Genomic DNA, 24,462 nt, shown 5'->3' with positions numbered 1-24,462 from the left:
CCCCCTCCACCTGCTCCGGGGAATGAGGGGATGAGGATGTGGGGATACAGGGATGTGGGAGCGAGGGGATGTGGGGCTGGGGGGATGATGTGAGGATGTGGGGATGTGGAGATTTGGGGATGTGGAGATTTGGGGATGTGGAGATTTGGAGACGTGAGGTGCGGGGACGCGGGGAGGTGAGGAGGTGGGGATGCGGGGCTCCGAGGACGCGTGGATGGAGGGGGCGGGCGGGGAAGCATCGCCCCGCTCCGGACGGACGCTGCGGGCACCCAATGCGCTCCGGCGCCGCCGCCCCGGAGGGAGGGCAGAGCCCCGCGCTCGGACCCAATGAGGCCGCGCCCGGAGCGGGACTTCCTTCGGGATCCCGCGGCAGGAGCCGCGGCGGAGCTGGAGGGGGGGACACGTAAGTGCGGGGGGCCGGGGAGGTGCCTTTGTTCCCGCATCCCGCGGTGGTGCCAGCGCCGCCCCGGCCCGGGCCGCGGGGACCGGGGCAGGGACACGGGGCATCCCCAGCATGAGCCCCGCTCCTGCCCGCGCCCGGCAGCCCGCCCGGGGCAACGCGGCGGTGCCCAGGGGCTGAGGCTGCTCGGCCGGCCCCGCCTCCCTCCCTCCGTCCCTCCTTCCTCCTCTTCCTCCTCCTCCCGGGGCCTCCGATGCCGCCGCCTCCCGCCCGCTGCTGAGCCGTGACGGGCGGGGGCCCCCGGGACCCCGCGGGGGACATGGGCAACGGGATGTGCTCCCGGAAACAGAAGCGGATTTTCCAGAGCCTGCTGCTCCTGACCGTGGTGTTCGGGTTCCTCTACGGGGCGATGCTCTACTACGAGCTGCAGGGCCAGCTCAGGAAGGCTGAGGCCACGGCGCTCAAGTACCAGCAGCATCAGGAGTCCCTCTCGGCTCAGCTACAAGGTACTTGCTCGGCAGGAGCCTCTGCTGCCCTTTCCCGAGGCTTGGGAGCACCTTCCTCCTCCTCCTCCTCCTCGTCCTTCTCCTCCTCTGGGGAGGTCTGGGCTCCAGCTGTCCTACCTCTCCCAAAGTTTTGCTCCCCATGCGTTTCTCCCCCTTCTCTCCCCCCGGCCCTGTGGGGTTGTGATGTCTCACCGTGGGTGGGATCCTAACCGTGCTGAGGTTCTGCCGTGGATTGCGTGACAACTCTCGTTCCCCCTCACTCCCCACACGTTTTATAGTGACTCTTGTTCCCAAAGGACTGCACATCCCTCTGTAGTTCCTGGCATGAATGGAAAAGGCAGGTGGACTGCTTGCTGCCCATCTAGCAGTGCAGACCGTGTCCAGTCTGGGACTTTTGAGTGCTTCAGTGTTGTCACTGAAATGTTAATTTTATGCTGAACGTTCAGCTGCAGTTCCTGGGCAGCATAAACTTAAATAAATTCAGGGAGGAGGAGAGGAGTATCCTAATAAAGCATTTTTGAAAGGGTAATTTAAAAGTGAAGTTCAAATAAGTTATTTGGATACGGCTGATCTATTACTCGCGGTATAACTTGGAATTTCTTGGCTTACAGCTGCCACATAAATACAGGTCCATGTGTATCTTGTTTTAAGGATGCACCAAATTTGTGTGTCCTGTGCTTGAAGGTAAAAGATGCCCATGTGTGGCATCTGCATGTCCAGAAATCAGAAGCAAAGCAGCAAATATATACACGAATCATCAGTGGTCTGGGACGTGCAAGACCTCAGCACCCCTCTGGTTGTCAAGTGCAAGGTTATCGGGTCAGCACGGAGCCCAGAGCCAACTTTCAAAAGAGTTTTACTTCTCAAAAGGGTGTAAAACAAGGATCAGAGGGATCTGCTGTAGCAGCTGTAAGAGCACATAACTTCAGGGTGATCCTCAGCCATCCTCTTCCCTGTGGAAGCACACATTAAAGCATGCCTGGAAGCACACAGTTTGTATGCAGAGAGCACAGAGTTTGGGCTTATGCTGTTAGACTCTTAACAGTGATTTGTTACTTCAATATGTTCAGTCACCATCTGAGACCATCATTACCGAGCATTTCAATTCCAGGCCGTTTCCAGGTAATACCGTGGAAATATCTGCCAGAAACCTTCATTTTTAGTCATGAAAAAGGTGTAAATGTTTGGCTGGGAGATGGGTATGTGGCAGATGGCTAAAGGGCTGCTTTTGCTAGGCTGTATATTTGCCAACAGAATTTGCAGAGGACACAGGAACATCTTGTTCTCGAGCTAAAATCTGACAAGTCGGCTTTTCCTGTTGCTTTGGCTTTACCAAAAAGTTTGTTATGCGCAACAAACTTTATCCTGACACACAGAGGAGAGATTCTCTGGATCAGATATATTAGGTCTGGACTGCTAAGTTTTAACTTTCCGTGTTTGAAACGTTATTTTGAGCAGCCATCACCTATCCAAGCATGTTGATGGAAGCAGCAGGCAATAAGTAGTTGACAAATGTGGTGACAGAGCTGTGCTTTATAGAATTCTCTTGCTTGTTTCAGTGTATCAGTCGAAAATGTTAAATATTGACCTGAATAATCTGATAACATTAATAGATTTCACAATCAATGCAATAAATTCACATGGTTCTGGGATCCAGGCCAGTGTATCAAGGCCTAGCAAGCAGGAGATTTTATCTACGCCAAGTGTGGTAGCAGTAAACCTTGTTTAAAAAAGTAATTATTAGCAAATAAGTCACTGAATGGAGGGGAAAAATATAATGTAACAATAAAAATGGCCCTTTAAACTTTCCTGTGTTATGGAAGTGGCTGTTTTACCTAAGAGAGGGTGAGGCTGAGAGGCCAGAGACACACTCAGTGCAGCTGCCTCACGTCTCTCTGAAGTAAAGGGAAGGTATCTGCCTAAGGACTTCAGAGGATTTGGGAAATAAACTTTTCTTGCCTTTCTCAATGACTCTTTCTGAAGTGGCCCACCCTGTGTAACCACCTGGATTTCTGCAGTAGGAGCTGGTTAGTGAGGAGAACACGGGGAATTCAGAGCCTGTGCCCGACTCACCCAGAGAGACACAAGCAAGGCGTGAACTGGTGGGGTCCCCACACCAATCCCTGTTCTGAACCTTTCCTATTTAACTCTTTGATGTGGAGCAACAGGAAGGAATTGTCTTCAAACAGAGACTTCGAAACAGCCATAAAATGTTGACAGAAAAATCCTGTTTACAGGTGCAGCACCTGACTGCACTTTGAACTTTTGAATTCAAATGACCTGGACTTTAAATCAACAGTGTCCCTGTTGCCAAATAGGAAACTCCTCTAAGAACATCTGAGCTACATCTGTTCTTTGAGTTCATTATTTTATGAGAACAATAAAATAAAGTGGGGCATTACTGATGTAATACAATTTCTATTTCCCATGCAGCATAATCTATAGATCCTGGACTAGAGATAACTTTGGGGCCTGAAGTGTGATGGAAACACTTGGAAATCTTTTAAACAGGAGCCAGTTAAAGGGCAAAGCCAAAGCATTGCCAGGAGGAAAGGAGGGTGCTCTACCAACAGTGGCTGATTTCTTGGTGTTCACAGCTCTTCTGGGTGATTAAATCAGACTTTAAACTCATTACAAGGCTTTAAACTCATTACAAGCTGAGAAGAGAAACATATCCCTGACTTCTACATCCTGAACAACCAATTCATCAGGAAGCTCTTACTGTTTTAAATATAAACTAAAAAAAATGAACTTCTTGAGGAGATGTTTTTGAGGCTCCTGAGGCTGTATGGTGCAGGCTGGCAGTGCTCCTGGAAGTCTGACTGGATTGAAACGCTTGGGTGACAGTGAAATATCACCTGTTAGCTGAGGTTTTGTAGGGTTTTGCTGTGATTGCTTGGTGCCTGCAGAGGCAGTTGCTTTCCTGGTTGTTCTCCTGAGCATCACGGGCAACTCCTAAGTTTATGTGCAGGGTGGCAGTTTGGAACTTGAGTGCCTTTGGTCTGCCCAAAATCTCCAGCCCGATCCTCAGCTGTATCTCAAAGTGCAGCTCCCTTTACTTCCCCCTGTCACCTCTACTGTTTTTCCCAGGTTTTTAGGGTTTTTTTTTCATCTGTGTAGGTAATAAGAACCTTCTTTTTGGTACCTGCCAGTTCTTCATGCCCGAATGGGCTGTGCTTTCTGTTTTTGCTGGAAAAGCCAGTTGACTTAGATTTTTATCTTTTTCATTGCCTTGTTTTGCTCAAACCCAGCATGTGAAACAGGTTCAATACAGGAGTAAACAGCTGTCATCTACCACTTGGGGAACACAATAAGAAATAAGTGGTGTGGAGAAGTTGGAGTCTTAAAACTCACCCCCTTTAGAAGCTCATGTTGTGGAAGGTTTTGTAGAAGAGTACCAAGCTGAGGCTGCTTTTGCAACCCTCAAATGGAATACCAGGGGCAAAATTCAGAGATGGCACGGAATTTTTTGACTGCTGAGGAAAATCTGAAGTCATTGTGATCCGTAAGGTCTTTCACAGAGAAGCTGATCTTCCCAGTAAGATGATTATTTTTTAAATCTCACTCTCCGAGCATTATATGTTTGAAAGGTGAAGATAATCTTGCTTAGGATTTCTTCAAGTGACAAAAGCAAAACTTGGTGCTCTCTGCCTCCTGCCAAGATGTGTCAAACTAAGTCTTGAACAAGTGGCTTTATAGGAAGAGGCTTCAGCTGCTAGAACAGAAACACACTGATGGCTGTGGGGGAACCTGATTGTATCTGTGACCGCTGCAAGATTGAATGTATCTACAAATGTCTTTTTAGCCCTTGCACCTCCTGTCTTCTTGTCCTATAGTGTTAAGTACTATTTTAATCTGTTTAATCTGTTTTAATCCCTATGCCTTATAACAACCTACAGTTAGTGCCTTGTACCACCTTAATTTCCCTGCTGTTCCTCTGGGAATCTGAATGTATTTTGTGTGCCTGCAAACTGCAGAGATGCCAAAGCTGCTCTCAGTGATGCACAGAGAGATGTGGATGTACTCCACTATCACATCCCTCTTTTATAAGACACTATTTAAACTTGTACCTTAAGTTGGCAGAGCCAGGAAGAAACTAACTTTTGGTGGCTTATTTTTCACGTGCGTCACACAAGTAGAGCTGCATCTCCACAGGTCCTGTGTGGTTGGTTGTTCTGCACAATAACAGCCCGAATTCCTGCCATTCCTGCGAGTTTCAGGTTGCAGTAACGTTACAGGGCTTATTTTATTGTGTTTTGCTGCTATCTGAGATCTGGGAGATCCTTAGCAGAGGCTGGTTCTGTGTGTGCTTCAACACCAGGTGCAGGGGCTGCATGAAGTGGCCAATGCACCATCCCAAATTCTGCTGCCTGGCTTCCTGAAATGGGACACTTTGGTTTGTCACCTCCTCAAAGGATCTGCCTTCTGTACTTCCATTCACGTTTTCAATGGGTATTTAATGTTCCAGATTCTTAAAACACAGGATGAAACATTTGAAACTGGGTGAGATTTTAGTGTGGAAGAGCTGTATGCTGTCAGGTGTATTCATATATGCATTTGTAGGCATAAAATGTATCTTTAAAAAGATGTGTCTGTTTGGCAGCTCCACCTGAAGATTTTGGGTTCTTTGGAATTACCAAGGCTGCTTCATAACCTGAATACAGAAAAGGTGCTTGAGTTCTGTTCCACCCAGTTAACTCAGGGAAGTTTGTTTCCAGGTCCACAGTGAGTAAGATTCCCAGCAGCAGAATTCCATGACTGGAAAGATAAATTGAGCAAGTGCCTTTATTTGTATTTGTTTCCTCATTCCTGTAATCTGTGCCTGAGTGCCCTCAAATCACTTTCCCGGTGGGCAGGACACTTCCAGGATGGATTTCTCTCGGCACTGCAATGTTCCATCTGCACCCCGGTTGGAAGCTGGGCTGGAGATCCCAGAGCACAGTCAGAGGGAATGTAAAGCAGTGTGAGGGAACAGGGTGGGTTTGTTCCCTGGGTTTTGCTGTTCCCTCTCCCCAGTTTAACACTGAGCCTGGTAACCACCAGCCTGATGCAAGGCAGAGCCTGGATCCCAAAACTCTTTGTTACTGATCGTGATTTAAGCCCCTTAAAGCCTGTTAGTGGGGGATCTGTGTGGATTTGTGGACACTTCAGAGCTGGGAGAGGAGGAGAGAGGCAGGATGGCTTCTTTGTCAGTCATCTCCTATCACATATTCCTGGCTGATTGAATTCCTAAGTCTTAAAGCCAGTGTTCCAAGCACATTGTCTCACTGGGCTGGTTGTTTTCCTGGCAGGATTCAGGCTTGTCAGCCTTTGTGTCTGGGTGGGGCGAATGATGAGTAAGGTTTCCACCCTCTCCGAGAGCTGAGTACCCATTATAGCATCTCTGATGTAGTGGTGAGGGTACTGCCAGCAATTTGTGGCTGATAGAGTTCACTTTGCTCATTTTGGAATAGGAGCCTTGCATAGAAAAAGTAATTTAATCTGTCCTGCTGAAAGTCAGGTGCTGCTTTGAGGTTGGATAGTAATGAAAGCTAAATAATTCAGATTACTGAAAAAAAATGAGCTATACAGAGCAAGTAATTAGAGCAGAATCTTTTGTTGGGTGATTTTTTTTTTCCTGGGATTTTTAGGACACAGGAGGATGAATTTCTAGTCTTGTTGGAGCCTGAGGTGAGCAGTTGAGGAATTCCACCTGTTTAAATGCTGTTCCTTGTTTGAAGAAGAGTCTTCTGAGCTGGATGCAGTTCTGATCTTTTTCTGGTGATGGAGCTTAACCCAAACTTCTTGAGCTTTGCTACTATGTATCATTAATTAGGAAATTAAAGAAACTGCAATTTCTCCACCTCCTCCTCTACATTTCCTCTCTCCCCCCAAGGTATCTGAAATTAGCCCAGTATCTTATTTTCCTGAGGTGGCTCAGATCCCAGAGTTTGGCAGTAATTTCTAGGGCTTAATTACAGAGATGATGAGAGAAGTGTGGCCTTCCTGAGCTCCTGGAGGGCAGAGCAGGCAGCTCGCTCCTCTCCACATCACCGTGCTCAGCAGAGCCATTTTCAGTCAAAATGATGAATCTCCATCTCAAACTCTTGATTCTGGGTGCAGTTTGTGCTTGTATAGATTATGGGTTTTTTTCTTCAAGGTCTATTTTTTACTAGTTTCTGAATATATATATATCTATGTAATTCCTGACACTGTATAGGTAGAATCACCAGACCTGCATGACATTGCTAAAAAGGTCTAAAACAATTTTTGAGAGAAAGAACAGGCCCTTGTTTCCTGGAGCTGAGGGCTGAGCAGGCCCAACAAACAGAGATGGTGTGAGAAGAAAACTTGTCCCTGCAGCTCTGCTGAATCTTTGTATGTTTTTTTTTCTGCTAATTTAAGTCTAAAATCACTACACAGGTTGTGTTTGAACTATTTGCATTTATCATCACTTGAAAAAAAAAAATAGCTTGGATAGGTGTTTAGAAAACAGCATATGCAGGGTGGGATGCTGATCCCTCCTGTGGTACCAAAGGTTGGCAGAAATCTTTTGTGGAGTGCCCAGGAAACCTTTTCTAGAAAACATGATCTCCTTCCTAATGAAAGTCGGGGCACAAGCCTATCTGTGAGGGATTAAATATTTAATCTCATTTAATACCCCTTCTCAAATGTATTTTTAGCAGCAGCTCTTGCAGTCTGCTGTTTGAACATGATAAATCCTTCCCTCTATCCCAACATATCTTAAATCTGTTGTTTCCTGGAGGTGTTACTGACTTCTAAGAAAGGCAGTACGTGAGGCAGGCTGGGGGAAAAGGATTCTATGAAACGTAGATTTTTACTCCAGTTTAGAAATTAATTTTCGTGTCGTCCTTATAATTGCACGCCACCCTTTTAAACGAATAGAGGCCACGATGATTTCTTGGAAATATAAGCGTGTGTTTCCGGGGTGAACTGAATTGATGTGCTGAATTTCCTCAGGGTTCCCTCATTTCCAGGACTGCAGTCAAAGCAAAACTACAACTAGTTACTGGAACTTGTAGTTAGAACAGAGCTTCTGACTGCTGGAGTACTGACTGAGTTAAGAGAATTTGAAGTGACAGCTCATTTTTGGTGCAGCACCTCTGAAAGCAGATGTTTCACTTCCTTCCTTGTGCAAACTGAGATCGTTGGTAGGTCTGTGACAAACGCTGCAAATCCCCTGGATGTGAAGATCCAGATATCAAATGCAAGCTTTTCTCTTAAAATTATTAACACTCTGAGCGACACAGATGACTAGGGAATTAAGTCAAAGCTGTGGTTATTTTTAAGCACAACTTCCAATGCACAGGGTTAGTTTTTCCCAATTTGCAGGACTGGCTGTAATTAGGCAAAACCATCACTTGATCATGTGAGTAAATTGAAAAGTGTGGGAGTTTGTTTTAAAGTAAAGGTAATTCTCATACTCCATCCAGTGCCAGCTGTGGCTTGCAGTGAGCAAAATGAGAACATTCCATCTGCCTGGATGCAAAAGTGTTCCATAATTAAACCTCACACACAATCAGTTTTACATTGTCTTGGCTTCTATTTCTGTGTTTTTTTGTGTAAATTCAAACCAGAAAAGTTCAGGGACGTAAATTATTAAACAGCTTCAGTATTTTGTTCAATGCATTGCAATCATTTGGACTTGGAGCAACCTGGTTTAGTGGAAGGAGTCCCTGCCCATGGCAGGGTGTTGGAGCTGGAAGGGCTTTAAGGTCCCTTCCAACCCAAACCATTTTGGCATTCTATGATAAAGACATGGTTTTTGTAATGTTGTTTTCTTGCACTGTAGTTGTTCTGGTCTTCCACTGTTCCTTAGCTGTTTTCAGTGTCACTGGAATATCCATTTAGTGCTGAACTGTCAGCTGAGAGTCTCTGGAATGGATGAGGCACATCCTGGGATCCTGTGGCCAGCACGGTTTGTACCGTGCTGGGGAATCCTGATGCTTGAGCAGGAGCTGCCCAGAGCCTGATAATCTGTTCCTGATGAGATTAGGGATCTCTTTGTTTGAAGGCAGATTCACTGACTTAATCAAATACCTAGGAAGCTTAGGAAGCAGGCCTTGCTGTATTAATAACATCTTCTCCCAGCATGAAGCATCAGTGTCAGAGGAGGAATGAAATACCTTCTGAGATCAAAATTTCAGTTGTTGTCACTGGACTGGGGAATTTATCCTCCATCCCATACTGGAGGGGTTCTTCCTTGGCTCATGGAAGTGCTTCACCCTCAGCAGAAAAGCTGCATTCATGTTTTAAATGGTTCCATTAGCAATGACAAGAATTGGGAATTGACTGTTTTTACAGCAAGTCCACATCCTACAGACCTTTGTGGTGTTACTAGAAGAGTGCCAGGGTGATTTACCCCACACTGCTGGTTCACTTCAACTCTGCCACAGTCTGAGAGAAAACAACACTGACTGTTGCCAAGACTACTGAAATCTGCTGGTTTTAAATGAAAGGTATTACTGTAAGCTTAGAGAAAGATTGCAGAATTGTGTAAGAAACAATGTCATTGAAATTGGTAAAATTTCTTGCATCATATGTATTGAAATCCCAATGTAGTCTGACTTTCCAGTATGTAAGACAGGGGGAGCTGGGGTATCGTAGACTCTGAGATCATGCTTCTGACAGACCAAACAACCAAAGTAACACAGTCACAAAATTGCTGAAAATGGAAACTAGGAAATATTTTCTCCTAAATATACAATAATGACTATTTTTGCTTGGTAATAATTTTGCTGCTTAGAGGTGCAGAGCAGTGATAAGAGAAATAACCAGGACTGTTAAATACTCTTGCTTTCATCACCTCCCTCAACTCCTGTGTTGCAATTAACGTTCAGCACTGGTCAAAGTGGTGTAATCTGAGACTCTGCAGAGCATCCCACACCCCCCTTCTCCTTCACTTCCTTTTCTGTATGAGGAGTGCCTTAAATCAAGGGCTTGATTTAATTGGGATCAATTCAAGGACTGTTCAGTGTTTCCTTGTCGAAGGTGAAAGGTGTTTTATCAAGCTGTGATGTTACAGTTCACGTTCTGGGCTCTGTGGGTTTCTGTGGTTCTTTGTTCCTTTGTGTAGGTTGCATTCTGTAGGTAATTTCAAGAATTAAACTGATACCTGCAGTTATTCCAGCTTTGGAATTGTGCATATTAGCCATTAGATGACAGCAGTTTTCCCCTTATTTTTTTATCATCACTCTATTAAACATAATGTAGAAATAAGCTTCAATTATTTGTGTAAAGATCAGTACAAAATTAAAAGCCTACCCCAGGAAAAATGATTTGTGCAGTTTCCCCCCCAGCTGGGAAACCTCTTACAAAAAACCTGCTTTTCAATGTATTTCTTTCTTTCAGCTTCTTGCTCAGCCATCTTCTACCCAGGCTGGCAGTGAAGAAGGGGAACACCCTGCTGTAGTAGCAAGCCCTTTGTAGTTTGGACTCTTAAAGTTCCTAACTGGTGGAAATAATTTATGTTTGTGGGAGATAAACCATGAAACTTATTTATAAAATCTGACTTGCAACCTACCCCACAAAAGAGCAAGAGTGAAAACATGGGAGCTGTGCCTTCCTAATAACGATTCTTAATCAAAATCTTCATTACATTGCACATTATGGACTTTTATCAGAGATAAACATGCTGAAGCAGCCAGTCAATGAAGCAGAAGGTCAGAGGTGTGGGAGGAAGTTGGTTTTAGCCCCTTTTTTAAGACTTCCCCAGCTTTGTGCCAGTATTTCAAAGGTGAGCACGCAGAAGGCTGAGGATGCGTGACCTGGGAGGGGTGGAGAGACTCTGCAAGCTCAGGGTGAAGGCAGAGCTCAGCAGAGGTCCCTAAACCCCAAACTCCTGCTTTCCCCTTCTCCTTTGCTCCTGCCTTGGTCTGGGTTTGTTGAGCGGGGTTTCCCCCCCTTAAAGCACCGGGAGGAGCTGTGGAAGGTGCACTTGCAGGCAGAGAAGCGGGCTGGAAAATGTTACCCCCCCGAATCCATCTGTGGTTTAGCCTGTTTGCCAAAACCCCTGTTTCCACCTCTGATTGCATGGGAGGAGAAACCCATTATGGCTTTTCATTGCTCTCCTGAGCCGCTGTGCTACAACCACTGTTCCTTTTGCACTATAATTCAGCATTCACTACCTCCAGGGCCTAAATAAAACCATTACTGCACTGCTGCCTTTTTTTCCCCCCCTTTTCCCAGGCCTGCTTGCTTTGTGAATATTCATGACATGCTTGTTTTCTTGCAGAGGATGTTGATACATTGGTTCATCTTGACTGATGCCCTTGACTTTAGAAGATAAATAGCAAAGTGGAGATAGGTGCCAAGGATTGATTAGCAATCTGGCTCCCGAGCCAACACGTAAACACTTGTAGATAAGCCTGCAGAATGCACCTTGGTGGAATTAAGAACAGGTTTTAGGGTGCAAGAGGAGCCTTCTGAGGCTGCCAAGATACAGATCTCTACTTGATGCCTGCTGCTGAAGGCTCGTGTTCACCGGTGGTTTATTCTCAGAAAGTGAGTTTCCTAGTTTTGATGGGAAAATCACTTCTTATATTAATATAAATGAATAATTATTTGAAAGAGGGCAAGTTGTAATTAGGGCAGTGAAAGATGCATATAATTGTACATTTTCAGGAGTTTTAATTGATACCTTTGCTGGAAACTTGGCTATTTCAGGTAGTGATCCTTCAGCCTAGTGAGTGCTGAGGAAGGGGTAAATAGGGACTGATGTGGCTCATCCTTTGTGAGACACATCCCAAACTCATGTCCAAAGCACAAGCTGAGTGAAATGTTGCTTTGCTGGCAGTGAAATTGGGGGGACTTTGTGCCAGGAGATATTGGATGTTCTAAATACACACGGATACAACAAACAAACAAACAGACTCAATGTAAACCCCATTTTGGGATGTGCACAAAGGACCTGTGGGCAGCTTGGACAGTCTTTGGGATTCATAAACTGCTGCTAGGCAGTGCCAAAGGAATACTGTGTGCCCAGTTTTCGGAAGAATTTAGGAATTAGGTTCCTTATGCCTCAGCCTAAGCAGCCTGTGCAGTGCTGGCCCTCTCTCAGCCCTCCTTGTGCCATCCCTGCCCTCCTTGTGACAGTTCCTTTGCTGCCAGGAATTCCTCTGGCAGTGAAGTTGTCCTGTCTTATTTCCTTGTCCCTCTGCAAACAAGGCAGGAGAGGATGGAAGCGCGGGAAAATGTGCCTGCATGCCCCAGAAGGGAAGAGGATTTTGGTAGCTTTAGGAGGAGGATTTTGGTAGCTTTAGGAGTAGGATTTTGGTAGCTTTCATGTAGCTCCACCACAGCTGACTGTGTCCATGAACAAAACACTTAACCTGCTTATCCCAGCCATGTCTGTGCACTCAGGACTGAGGATCAATAAAACATGCAATAAAACACGTCCCAGATGATCCCAACAGCCCTTTATCCTGTGACCTCATCCCACTTGTATTTTCCTGGTGTGTTCTGTGCCAACGCCCCCTGGGTGTGTTGGGGGTGGGTGGTGGGGTTTGCACGTGTCACTTTTTAAATGAATCCTGTGCCAAATTTCTCTTTTCAGTTGTCTATGAGCACAGGTCAAGATTAGAAAAGTCGTTACAAAAGGAGAGGCTCGAACATAAGAAAGCAAAAGAAGGTAAAACCGTGCTTTTCACTTTGGCATTTAACTTGATTATTAACTCCAAATGCTCTTTGTTCGGTTTTAAATGTGTTGAGTAACACATTAGCAGGACCCCCTTGGCAGAGCTGTGCTGGTCTTTTTAGTAGCTCTTATTTCTTTATTTTTTTAATCAGTTATTTTTTAAAGTAATCATCTTTTTAGTACTGTTTACAGATCCCTGCAACATGACACAATATAGATAGAGAATATATTTATATCCCAGTGCATAACCCTAACATGTATGTGGAGTGTGGGCATGTGGAAATCCTGTTCTGGCATGCCAGACATTCAAAACTTGTACCACAAACATGGGATCTCTTCCTGCATGCCATCACTGGGAAATTAGACTCTGAATCAGTCCTTTTCCACGTGCTTAAGGGTAAACACATGCTCACATCCACTTTCCTGATTAAAACTGAGTTCCAGGGGGTGTGTGAAGGGGAAACGTTGGCACAAATTGTATTTCTTACACTCTGCCCCCTGTGGAAGTTCAGCAGGATTCAATCCTCCAGAGTTTCCTCACTCTGTTGTTGCTTTAAATTCACCTCAATTTTCAGAGTTAAAGCCTCTGTTCTTCCTAAAACTGAGGGCTCGGGTGCTGAATTAAAATGCTACTTTAGCAGAGATGAAAAGGAGTAAGGAATGACTCTCACCGTGAAGTTCTTGGTGGGTTTCTGGTGCCATCTAGTGTAGAACCGTCCTGTTGCTATCCAAGGGCGAGGCAGCGTTTTCAAACCCTAAAAAGGGGATAAAGAAACAAACGAGGGAATGTTTTCTCATTTCCAAGAATACACGATTTGTAAATGTCCTTTTCCTTTTGAATGATGCTCGTGGGCCCATTCAGAGTCTTGAGCCTCCACCCCCTCCACGTCACACCAAGATGGGAAACTTTTAAATGAAAACATTTTATGAAACTGTGATACCTTTTAACCAAGCTAAGTTCAGCATTTTGTTCAACTCTTCATTTTTTTTAAAGTTCTTATTAAGAAAATTGTATTTGTACAAGTATTCAGCTCTTAAGAGAATTTATGTCATGCAACAGTCAAGTTATTTAAGCACAGATTCTTATCTTCCTGTTCTTTTTTTTTTCATCAGTACTTTCCCTTTTTATGTTGCAGATTTTCTTGTTTATAAACTAGAAGCACAGGAAACACTAAATAAAGGAAGGGTAAGTCATCTTTTCCTAGTGCAAGTTTTTAATAGCTGAGAAAGGAAATGCTTTGCAATTATAACTGTTCAAAGGAAGAGGTCTTGCAAAATACTAATTGAAAGAGCTCTCACTTATCCCAGTCTACTCTGCATGCAAAAGTGCTCTCCAATTCCTAATTATTGGAGCTGTAGTAGGAGATACTTAATATCTCTCCAGAAAATTAATTTAGAAAATATCCTCCTATTTATATTATGGTAGTTCAAACATAATGTTCTTATATTTAAGGGGAAAGGGGAATGAGAAGGTGTTGGAAATCTTTTTGTAGCTCAGTCCACAGGGAAAAACACAGTGACAGCTCTCTAACACGTGGGCTTTGAACTGGGAAGTATAAAAACATCAAGAAACTTTGTTTTATATACCAAGTGCCAGAAGGAAAAACTGTATCTGGCAGAGGACCCAGAGACCTGTGGGGAACTCTTTATAAAGCGAGTAAATTAGGATTTTATGGCTATTTCATGTTGAAACTGGGGAGCAGTTTGTGAGCTGAGTAATGTAACTTAAAATATGTTGTTGCTGCAGTAAGTGCAAAGTGTGTGTGCCTGCTCTGCTCCAGAGCAAGGGGGAGGGGGAATTTGTTTCCTGGGGAGTTACACCCCTTATCTGGTGGCTCCTAAATAACTGACTGAATGGAATTTAGAGGAATGTCAGCGTGGTTCTGTTTGACACGGGTGTTTGTGCTTTACAGCAAGACTCCAACAGCAGATACAGCGCTCTGAGTGTCCAGCACCAGATGCTGAAGGTGGGTACTGGGGCAGCAGGACACCAGTGCCCTGTCAGACTGGTTATACTGGGGGGACACGGCCCTGCTGGGTTCTGGTTCATTCCAGAGTGTCAGAACATGGTCAGTGCTTTCCTCTCTCCACAGCACCCTTAAAAGATGATTTCCTGCAGCCTTTCCCAGTCAGGCTTTCCAGGGGGGGTAATTCAATCTTATCAAAATGCAGTTATTGTAGGGAATGCTGAGCTTATCAGCCCCTCCCATGGTTTGGCACGTGAGGATTTTCTTGGACACATTCAGCAGCTCCCAAAGGGACAGTGCAATGTGGGCCGAGGTGACAGAGCCCTGGAACAGAACCCTGCTCATCACAGAGATCATCCTGTGTTTGAGAGGAGCTTCAGTGTGCATGCTTGGAATAATAACCTCCCTGTTATGAATGCTGCCCATTCATCTCTGCTCATTAAACAAGTTGCCAAAGACAATATTAGCCAGATATGCAGATACAGAACTGCTCCACTGTCCCAACTTGGTATTTGCAGAGTCAACACGAAGAGCTGAAGAAGCAGCACGCTGACCTTGAGGAAGATCACAGAAAACAAGGAGAAGAGTTTAGCAGGACATTCAGTGTTCACAAGGAGAGGTACTTGCAGCTGCAGCAGGAGAAGGAGCAGGAGATCTCCAAGCTGAAGGGTAAATCTAACCTGTGTCTGGCTGTCCCCTCAAGTGGTGTGTTTGTTTGCCATTGTGTTTTGTGTGAGGTGAGGGAGGCATTTTCTCTGTTCTCACTCACGGGTCACTCGTGCACCTTCTGCCTCCTGCTAAGTTTACATTTTACTGATGATTGTCTGTGGCTTCTTTCTGAAATCTATTCACATGTGCTTTGTGTTTGTATCTGGGTTAGAGAAACAGTAAGAAACTCAGCACTTAAAAGCCTGTCAAGTGTCAGAGGCTGTTTAGCCAGACTTTCATTTTTACTTCTAAAACTTTTATAAACCTGGAAAAATAGGTTTGCCTCTTTATTCTTTTTTGTAATTGAAATGGAATCTAAGAATATTTGCCACTTCTATCAGAGATTTAATTGTGCCTCTTTATGAAGTGACTTTATATGCATTTTAGACCTCATTTTCCCCTCTGTGTATCAGCTCCCCTGAAACACCTGAATACCTGGATGATGGATTCATGTTTTACTCTTGGCATCCACTTCCCTGCTGAAGAGATTCTTGGCAGTTCTCAGGCCCCTTCAATCCTCATTACACACTTCCACAGAACAAAAGGATGGGGCTGTCCCCACCAGGGCCCTCAGGCAGGCTCTGCCATGTGTCACTAACTCAGGAGTTGGTTTTGGAGCTGTCTGCAGCTTTGTCTGCAGGGGCTCTTGCAGGATTTTGTGTTTATGAGCTCTGCCTTGGCAGCACAGTCACACGGCGAGCTGGGCTGAGCTGGGCTGCAGCCTGCAGTGTGGGAACAGCCTGCCCGTGTCTGCTCACAACATTCCACGACAATATCATGTAAAAAGTGGGAATGCAAACCCCTCTCCCTGGTCCCTGAAGCTTTTTAAGCATTCTGGTCATCTGGGCATCCCTTTCAAAGGAATAGCCTGGTCCTACCACAAAAAATTCTTGCTCACCAGATGGGATGTGGGGAAAGAGAGAGGAGGGTTCCTTCCTCTCTGCCTTTCAAAGATTCAGGTTTCCATAAGGAATTTTGCCATCTGCAGTGCCCAGCGGGAGCAGTGATGCAGAGTTCCAGATGCAGACCGAGTGCACTGATATAAAATTTAACCAAATGTTACAACTTTCTGCTGGAAAATTGGTTTTCATAGGGCTTGGGAGAGAGACAGAACAAAAACAAACCATACCGTTATTCTAATTAATTTTCACTGTAGCAATTGTGTGGGATTTTATGGAGATTGTGTTACACTCCTAATTTTGATGCTTAGCCTGGTGTTATAAACCTGAGCAGGTTTAAAATCTGCATTAACATCCTGTGTGTCATTTCTTTTCACCAGAGTCCCTGTATAACCTACGGGAGGAGAACAGGCAGTTGAGGAAAGCTCACCAAGACATTCACACCCAGCTGCAGGATGTCAAGGTAGGCTTTGAATCCGAGGGGAACTTTCAACATCAGGTTGAAAAAAGGTTTCCCAAGTTTTCACAAGCCAGAATTAGGCTGTGCTGAAAACTTGTGGTTTCTGTTGTGTGGCCAAAAGGAGAGGAATGAATATGGCTGGACTGGATTTCTTGTCTTTGGCCACCTGCACTTAAACCAAACCAAAACAAAAAAACCAAACAAACAAACCCCAAAAAACCCAAACAAATAAAAAATCCCACAACAATGAAGAGAAGTGTTTAGTATAGAATTTACAATTGGGAATTGGATTTTGCAAGTTAAGAACTGAGTTTTGGCAAAACTCAATGCCTAATGTTTTCCAGCTCTATTCCTTTAAAACATTCATCAGCATCTACCCCAGCTTTTAATTTTATTTTAAACTACAGAAATCCTGGCCTCCACATTCCCTTCCCTGGTGTGCTCGCTTCCTCTGTCTGTTTAATATGCATGCCATGTTAAATAAATAAGTGCCGTCATTCCAGCTGGGGATTTTCCTTTCGAAACGAACTGAATTCTCTTCCTGCTCCAAAACCCCTCAGCCTCCTCATAATTTACCTCGATGAACTTGATGTGAAACATGTGATGTTCTTCTTTTTGTGCAGCAACAGCATAAGAACTTGCTGTCCCAGCACAACCAGCTTGTGGTGACATTGGAAGACCACAAGAGTGCACTAGCTGCTGCTCAGGTCAGAAGGAAAGCAGCTTCTCCCGGCTCTCAGCTTCCTCCAAACTCTGTTTTTCCTGGTTCACTGCAGTGTGGTGCATGTGGCCTTTGGCATGCTGGGATTTCACTGGCACTGTGCTGCACTCACAGGGAAGTGCATGAGTTCAAGGGTTGCTCTTAAGAAGCTGCAACAATTCACAGGGCTGTCAGAAAATAAAGCAAGCTCCATTATTGCAGGCCCAGGAGTGCATGTTGTTACCCATAACCAGAGTATCTCTGCTTCCATGGCAGCTGTCAATACCTTTCTTCCTCTGCCTTCTCTGATAAAACTCCTGTTGGTTGAACATCCCACGCTCTGATGTTCACATTTATCACTTCTAAAGACCTGGCTGCTGGTATAAAATCTCTTCCTGTGTGTGACTGGAATGTCTACAAGGCTTTCACAGAACCCCAGAACGGTTTGGGTTGGAAGGGACCTTAAAGATCATCTCATCCCACCCCCTGCCATGGGCAGGGACATCTTCCACTATCCCAGGTTGCTCCAAGCCCCATCCAGCTTGGCCTTGGACACTTCCAGGGATGGGGCAGCCACAGCTGCTCTGGGCAATGGACATCAGTGCAGCAGCAGAATATGTATGGAGGAATAATATATATTTCCCTTCTAAACTCCAGGTGGAACTGAAATTAATTTAGAAAACAAAAGCAGCAGCATTATACTTCTTAAATGTCATTTTCAAGGGAACTATCCATGAAGCACAAACTGTTGCAGGCTCAGTCAGCTGTGCCAGTACAAGCTGTGTGGACCACAGGGAATCTGCAAGCAGGAGTAATGCTGCAGGAAGCACAGGAAGACTGTTGGTGAATGATCAGAGGGAAAGGTAGTTAGGCAGCGTGAATTTACTTTTATTCCTGATTGATTTTCCTCATTTAAGCGTTTTCATGGTCCACAAAATCATTATCAGCATTAAAAGCACTGGATCTTCTTTTTTTTTTTATCCCCAGCTCTCCTTGTTGTGCATGTCAATATGTGTAGATATTCAAAAAATAGGGAAAGATCAGAAAATTCCCTCTTCGATAAATATCTGAAGGATCTTAATCTCCAGTACTAAAACATGCTGACAGCTCATTTTAAGTTCTTCTCCCACTGGCCACGTTTGCTACTTGGTCTGTGCTTGCTAACATCTGAAATTCCACAGGGGCAGAGGCAGGGGCTGATTTAAGGCTCACCGAATCCAAAGGGAAGCTCCATATACTTCTCCTGGCTTTGATTCAGTCCTTTCATTAGAAAACTTGTGCCACACAAAGCCTTTCTGTCTGCAGTCAGGATGTGGCATTTGGCCCATGGAGAACCTTTCCTTCAAGAGGAGGGTCTTGCCCACCCTTTCAGAGCAGAGGGTATTTTGCACTGTTGCAAAACCAGCTGCAGAAAAGTTCCCAAGGGATTAATTCACAGCTCCAGAAGTGATTCCTCCATTCCTGCCTGTGTTCTAGACACTGAATACCAGCAGTCAATACTGCACTAAAGAGTTTGTGACCTGAATCTTTAAAGCATTGTGGTCTTTGTGCTTTGTCACAGCCAGACTGATTAATTATTTATTTTAATAAAACCTGTTTTCTGCCTTTTAAGCTGCAGCCTTGAATCAGAATGTTCAGTTTAGTGACTCAGCAGTTGAACAGAGTACTTGAGTTCTGATCTGGATGTGCCCTGTTTAAATATCACAGAAACATGGGATGGTGTGGGTTGGAAGGGATCTTAACACTCATCTCATTCCATCCCCCTGCCATAGGACACCTCTCAACAGCCCAGGTTGCTCCAAGCCCCGTCCAACCTGGCCTTGGACACTTCCAGGGCTGGGGCAGCCACAGCTTCTCTGGGTAACCTGTGCCAGGGCCTGCCCACCCTCATGGGGAAGAATTAATTCTTAATATCAAATCTAACCCAGCCCTTCTTCAGCTCAAGGCCATTCCCTCTTGTCCTCCCCCTCTATATCCTTGTCAAAGGGCCTGTCTTTTAGTCTTACATTCAGCAACTATTACTTTTCCCTCTACAATTTCTTACTCTCTCCAGCAGTTAATCAGGAAGCAGAAGTATCCCTCTGGAATGACAAGAATGACTGTGCACTCTGCTTTGCTTTTTGGCCTGTCTGTTTTGACAGGGGGTTTTGGAGATGCTTTGGGCTGTGTCTGCTTTCAGAGCTGGGCTGTGCTGCCCCTTGCCAGCCTGGAGCACTGTGGGTGTTGTTTTGGGTGGGTGTTGTACCACAGTGCACACCCAGGGGCACCCAGGGGGAACCAGACAGGTTTTCAACTGAATTTTATAAAGGTTTAGTAAATGCACCTCTGATTTCAAACTGGTGGCAAACACAACCACCACCATCACAGGAGCAGCAGAGAAACCCTCTGGTGAGGCACCACCTTTTGTACATGCTGGGCAGCTTTTATACATCCTACCTATCCCAAAAAATCTATTCCATCGACAATCCTTCTTGTGCACCTGCTGCAGAGCCAGGAACTGGTGTCCCAACCCATCTGGATTTCCCTTAAAGCCTTTTGAAAGCACCCTGATCTTCCACGAAGTTCAACAGCAAATCAATTACAACATTTTACCCTTGCATTTCAGGAAGACTTTAGAAATTTACATTTTCCTTCTACTTCTTTTCATTTTTTCCCCTTGCCCTTCACCAGTGGTGTGCTATGAATTTCTTTGCCTCGTTTCTGTTATGTTGGCTGTTGCCTTGTGGGACACCTGTCTAAGTGTTGAGGATTTGGCATTTTCATGACATGTATGTACTTTAAAACTACTGTTTCTGGAAGAGCTGCACTTCTTACTGCCAGCAAAGGAGAAGTTGTGGTGCTCTCGATTTCCTTTGCTTTAGGCTGCCAGGAAAACTGCATCATCCCCTTCTGACACTTCTGCTTGGCATGAATAAACCAAATCTTCCTCTCTGCCCCACAGAGATGTTTCTAATACACTTTGTATGCATGTGCACTTTGGCTGAAAAGGTCCTGATCAATCAGTGTTACCTAATCTGTGGAGATAAAACCTGTTCTAAAACTCCTGTCCCTTCTCCTCCCTGGAATATCCAACCTTTCCACCACGTTGTCCCTCCAGCAAGTTTACAGCGAGGCAACTACTTTTTATCGAGAAATTAATTTGGACACACTGTAATTAACATGTTGGCTTTAGTCCCAGGTGGAGGAATACAAACAGCTGAAGGACACCCTCAAAAAAATACCGAGTTTCCAACAGTCTGAGAGGTTGGAAGGAGAGAATGAGCAGCCTGAGGTGCGGAGAATGTCCCCCCACAGTGACCTCCCGGAGCACCAGGGAGCTGTGGCTCAGCAGCACCAGGAGGTAGGAAGCGCTGACCGGCTTCAGACACCACAGAAATGGTTCTTATCCAGCAAAACCTGTGCTGAAAGTCTATTAGAAAGTGTGTTTTTATTTGTCAGATCTCGAGTAAAACAGCAAGGAACAGTTTGATCTTATTGATAAAAATATATTCATGGTGCCCTTCTCTCATGTGACAGTTTTAAGTGTATTTGTGTCAGCTGTTTTAAGAAGTTGCTGAAAGTCTTAACTTTCTGAAAAAGTGATCTATAACATTTTAAATGCCTCATGGGTTACAGAAAAGCTTGAGCAAGTGGTGAAGGAATTGTGGTTTGTGAAGTTCCAGTGGCACATTAAGGTCAGTGTCTTTAAAACTGGCACACGCTCCAGCGTTCAGGAAGAAAACATGAAGTCCAGAAGTTACAAAATCAGTTGTGTCTTTGTTTTACAAGAATTCTCAGACGGCAGAACCCACAGGAAATAAAAATCAAGGAATCATTCAGGTTGGAAAAGCACTTCAAGATCACCGAGTCCAACCGTTAACCCAGCGCTGCCACCACTGAAATGTGTCTCTAAAATACTGAGTTTGCTTTGTAGGATTGTAAGAATTTTTGTTCCACTTCAGCAGTAGCTTGTTCCAAACCTTGGCCCTCCTGACAGCAGGTTCAGTGCTCCAGGCTGGGATGAAGGATCTGTATCTGTCCTTGGCTCTCTTGAAACTAAAAAAAAAACCCCAATATCCTGTCCACACATAATCCTGTGTATGTTTTGCAGAATGAGAAGCCAAAAGAGAGAGGAGAAATAAATACCCAGGGACAAGCAGACAGGGCTGAGCCCTTCCATCTCCAGGGAAGGGCTAAGGAGGTCCAGCATCCCAAAGAGCTCAATATTCAGGAGCAACAAGAGGCTGGAGAGGATGTTGAGCAACGTGCTGACCAAGCCGAAGAAGAACGCAAAAAGGAACTTCAGGAGGAAGAAATGGAGCAGGCAGGTCAGCCTGAGCACTTAGGGGAGGAGCAGGATCAAGTCCCAGAAGAGCACGAATGGAAAAAGCAGGAGCAGAAAGAAGAAGAAACCAACATGTTGGGTGATCACCTCCAGTCAGAGGTATGGAGCTCTTCAGATTTGCTATTTAAATGAGGCTGCTCTTATCATTGCTGGCCCTGTATTGCACTCTCCTATTTCTAAGTAAAACCAGTGTCACGTTTATAGAAAGCTTGGGATTCAGAGCACTCCCTGCTTTTTGGATAAAATTACTGTCATATTCATAGAAAATTTGGGATTCAAAGCACTTGGATGCACAGGATTCAGGCTCAACTTGAGCACGCTTGTACTGCAGTGCTGGCCAAGTCTTAATGAACATTAATTCTGCTGATAAAAAGCAGCAGATGGATAAAAAAGAGCAGCAGACTGAATCCTGTCTCCTGCTTTCAATCTGAGGCCTGTGGTGAAGGACACAGCAGGTGAGAATGGGGCTTATCCTCAGCACTGTGATGGAGAGATGTCCTGCTCTGCTAATTTGATGCATCTCAGCAAATTGGAGCGTGTTTCCTTGTCAGACAGATCTGCAAACACTTTGCCATCTAAATGCTCATCATCATTTGACAGGAAATTTTAACTGCCAGGTGAACATGATGGAACAGCCAGGGGAAATCAGTGCTCAGCAACAGCCAGTCGTGCTCTGTGCAGCTCTAAATAAAACCAGCAAATCCTGGATTTGCATTCTAGATTGGATCTCCAGTGGAAAATGTATTTTACTGGTCTCACCTTAGGCTTTGTTAACACTCTGTCTGCTGGCAGATTAATTGTGTAACTCTGGGGTGATGAGAAGCTGTTGCTGAAGAGGTGCAGTGGGTCAGAACAGCAGCAGTGGGTTAAGCTGTGAAACTGGAGTTATTTTAAGTTATTGCTGAGTGTAAAAAAATGTGCAGTGTCTCACTCAAGGCTAAAAGCAGCCCCCACTGAGATTACCAGTTAAATCAATGGAAACATTTGCTGTCTTGTCAGCCATCAAAACCTCCTTAGACTGGTAGTATACTGGGAGGGTTTATATTTTTGATGTGTGAGAAAAGGAGAGGTTGGTATCCCTCAACACATGATCTCCTCTTGTTCCACAAACACCTCAACACTTCCAGTCCGTGTTAAAAAAATTATTTAAACTTTAAGCAAAGACAGGAAGACTTAAAATAATTTTACTGTAATTTTGCCTATTGCACGTACCACCTGCACAGTTTTCCCTCTGGACAGTTTTCTCCCTGCTTGTTCCTGCCCACTGAAACGATGATTAATCTGTGACTAACACATTTCTTGGACAGGCAACACCAACAAAAGCTGTGCCAAAGAGACAAAAACCAGCTTATGAGCAACAGCTGGAGCAGCAGCACCTTGGAGCCCAGAGAGCAGAGGAGGCCGAGCAGCTCCGGCAGCACCAGGAGTCGCTGCACCAGCAAAGGCTGCGAGGGCAGATCCTGAGGCAGCAGCAGCTCCAGGAGAAAGAGCTCCAGCTCCACAAACAGGCAGAACAAGGGGAAAAACTCTACAAAAACCAGCTCAGGTTCAATTCCTCCATGTGAATTTGTCGTGGTCTGTGTTGAGGTTTCGTGGTGTCACAGTCCTGCTCTGCTCCCTTGTCCCTGAGGGTGGTTTCCCGGGGTGGGGGGGTCCTGGGAGCTAATTCCTTGAAGAGCTGGAAGTTTGGTTTCCCAAAATTCAGGGGCCTGACTTTGCTCTTTGCCTGACCCACAGCCATCAGGACTGTGAACTCCACACAGAGAGGCAGGCACAGAGTGTGTGTAGCAGGACAGGAAAATCTTTGTTCTATCAAAAGTATTTCAGGAAAGGTGATGTGAGAAAACATCAGGCAATAGAAAGTGAAATTGGAACCCGTTCTGGCAGGTGCTGAGAGAGGCAGAGGTGCAGGTGGAGGGTTTGTTTATTAAAGCAGAAACACACTTTTTTGAAGCTGAAATGATGTTTGGCATTTAATGTTCTCAGCCAACAGGCTCATTATGACAACATGGACCAGGATATTGTACAAGGGGAAGAAGAGCAAGGGATTCAGGAAGAGGAAGGAGGTAAGGGAAGATTCCTGTCCCTGCCACACTCACAGGTTCTCTGTGTGCTGCCTTCCATGGGAGACTTTAATATTCATTTCATATGCAGTTTGGATTCAAGTGAAACATAAACTTGCAATTTAAAACCAGAAGCTCAAATAACCCTGACTGAACTGACTGAGTGGAATAGAGGAATTACTAAAGATCATATTCACATTCCTGAATGGAAAAGTGTCCTTTTGATTGAGCTCCTAGGATAGGGATTACATTCCTGGCTCTGTCTATGGGTTTGTTTGATCTCTTTAAATTATAGAGAATCATGGAATGGTTTGGGTTGGAAGGGACTAAGTGAAATCACAATAATAACCTGAGAAATTTTTCAGCTTATGAACATGACAACCAGCACCAGGATGAAGGTGAAGATGATGATCAAAATAATGCAAATGAACAGCAAGAACCAGAACATCAAGCAGAAAATCAGCAGGCTGATGAATCAGTGAGTATGAATTAAGATGCTGCGGATTGCAGTCGTTACTGAAGTGAGAACCCACAGGTCTCGTCTGACATAATTGTGTGTTACAGAAATAAGATGAAGAGAGGTCTGCTAGGGAGACAGGTTTGACAGTTTAGAACAACATCTAAAATCTATTTAAAGCTGTCCTTATTGATCTGGGAGGAAATCAAAAAGAAGCTTCCTTGTTGGAAGCAAATTGCTGATTTCCACATTCCTTTGATCTGCGCTTTAGGTGGAATAAAGAATTTGGACTTAGCTGGGAACTGAACAGGTAAATTTGGCCTCAAAAAAATAGCATGGTGGT

General features: G+C 44.8%; 1 protein-coding gene across 2 annotated transcripts in view; it reads left to right on the top strand.

Annotated features, from left to right (window-relative positions):
* The first annotated feature begins 601 nt into the window (after positions 1–601).
* The window catches only part of GOLIM4 (golgi integral membrane protein 4), a 27,534-nt gene continuing 3,673 nt past the window's right edge, over positions 602–24,462 (top strand). The window contains exons 1-12 of one of the 2 annotated variants that reach the window (XM_027896139.1): positions 602–906; positions 12,461–12,535; positions 13,678–13,727; positions 14,455–14,508; positions 15,027–15,177; positions 16,496–16,578; positions 17,199–17,282; positions 20,448–20,615; positions 21,366–21,698; positions 22,907–23,145; positions 23,586–23,665; positions 24,028–24,140. In XM_027896139.1, the coding sequence (XP_027751940.1) occupies positions 720–906; positions 12,461–12,535; positions 13,678–13,727; positions 14,455–14,508; positions 15,027–15,177; positions 16,496–16,578; positions 17,199–17,282; positions 20,448–20,615; positions 21,366–21,698; positions 22,907–23,145; positions 23,586–23,665; positions 24,028–24,140 (1,617 nt within the window). In that variant the 5' untranslated portion in view covers positions 602–719. The remainder of the gene's footprint in view (positions 907–12,460; positions 12,536–13,677; positions 13,728–14,454; positions 14,509–15,026; positions 15,178–16,495; positions 16,579–17,198; positions 17,283–20,447; positions 20,616–21,365; positions 21,699–22,906; positions 23,146–23,585; positions 23,666–24,027; positions 24,141–24,462) is intronic. The other variant, XM_027896140.1, reaches the window with a different exon arrangement.

This window comes from Empidonax traillii, unplaced genomic scaffold (assembly GCF_003031625.1).
Source record: "Empidonax traillii isolate 1590-97213 ecotype Southwest subspecies unplaced genomic scaffold, ASM303162v1 scaffold482:size1200881, whole genome shotgun sequence".
NCBI lineage: Eukaryota > Metazoa > Chordata > Aves > Passeriformes > Tyrannidae > Empidonax > Empidonax traillii.
The sequence above is the reverse complement of the archived record's forward strand: the minus strand, read 5'-3'. Positions and strand labels throughout refer to the sequence as shown.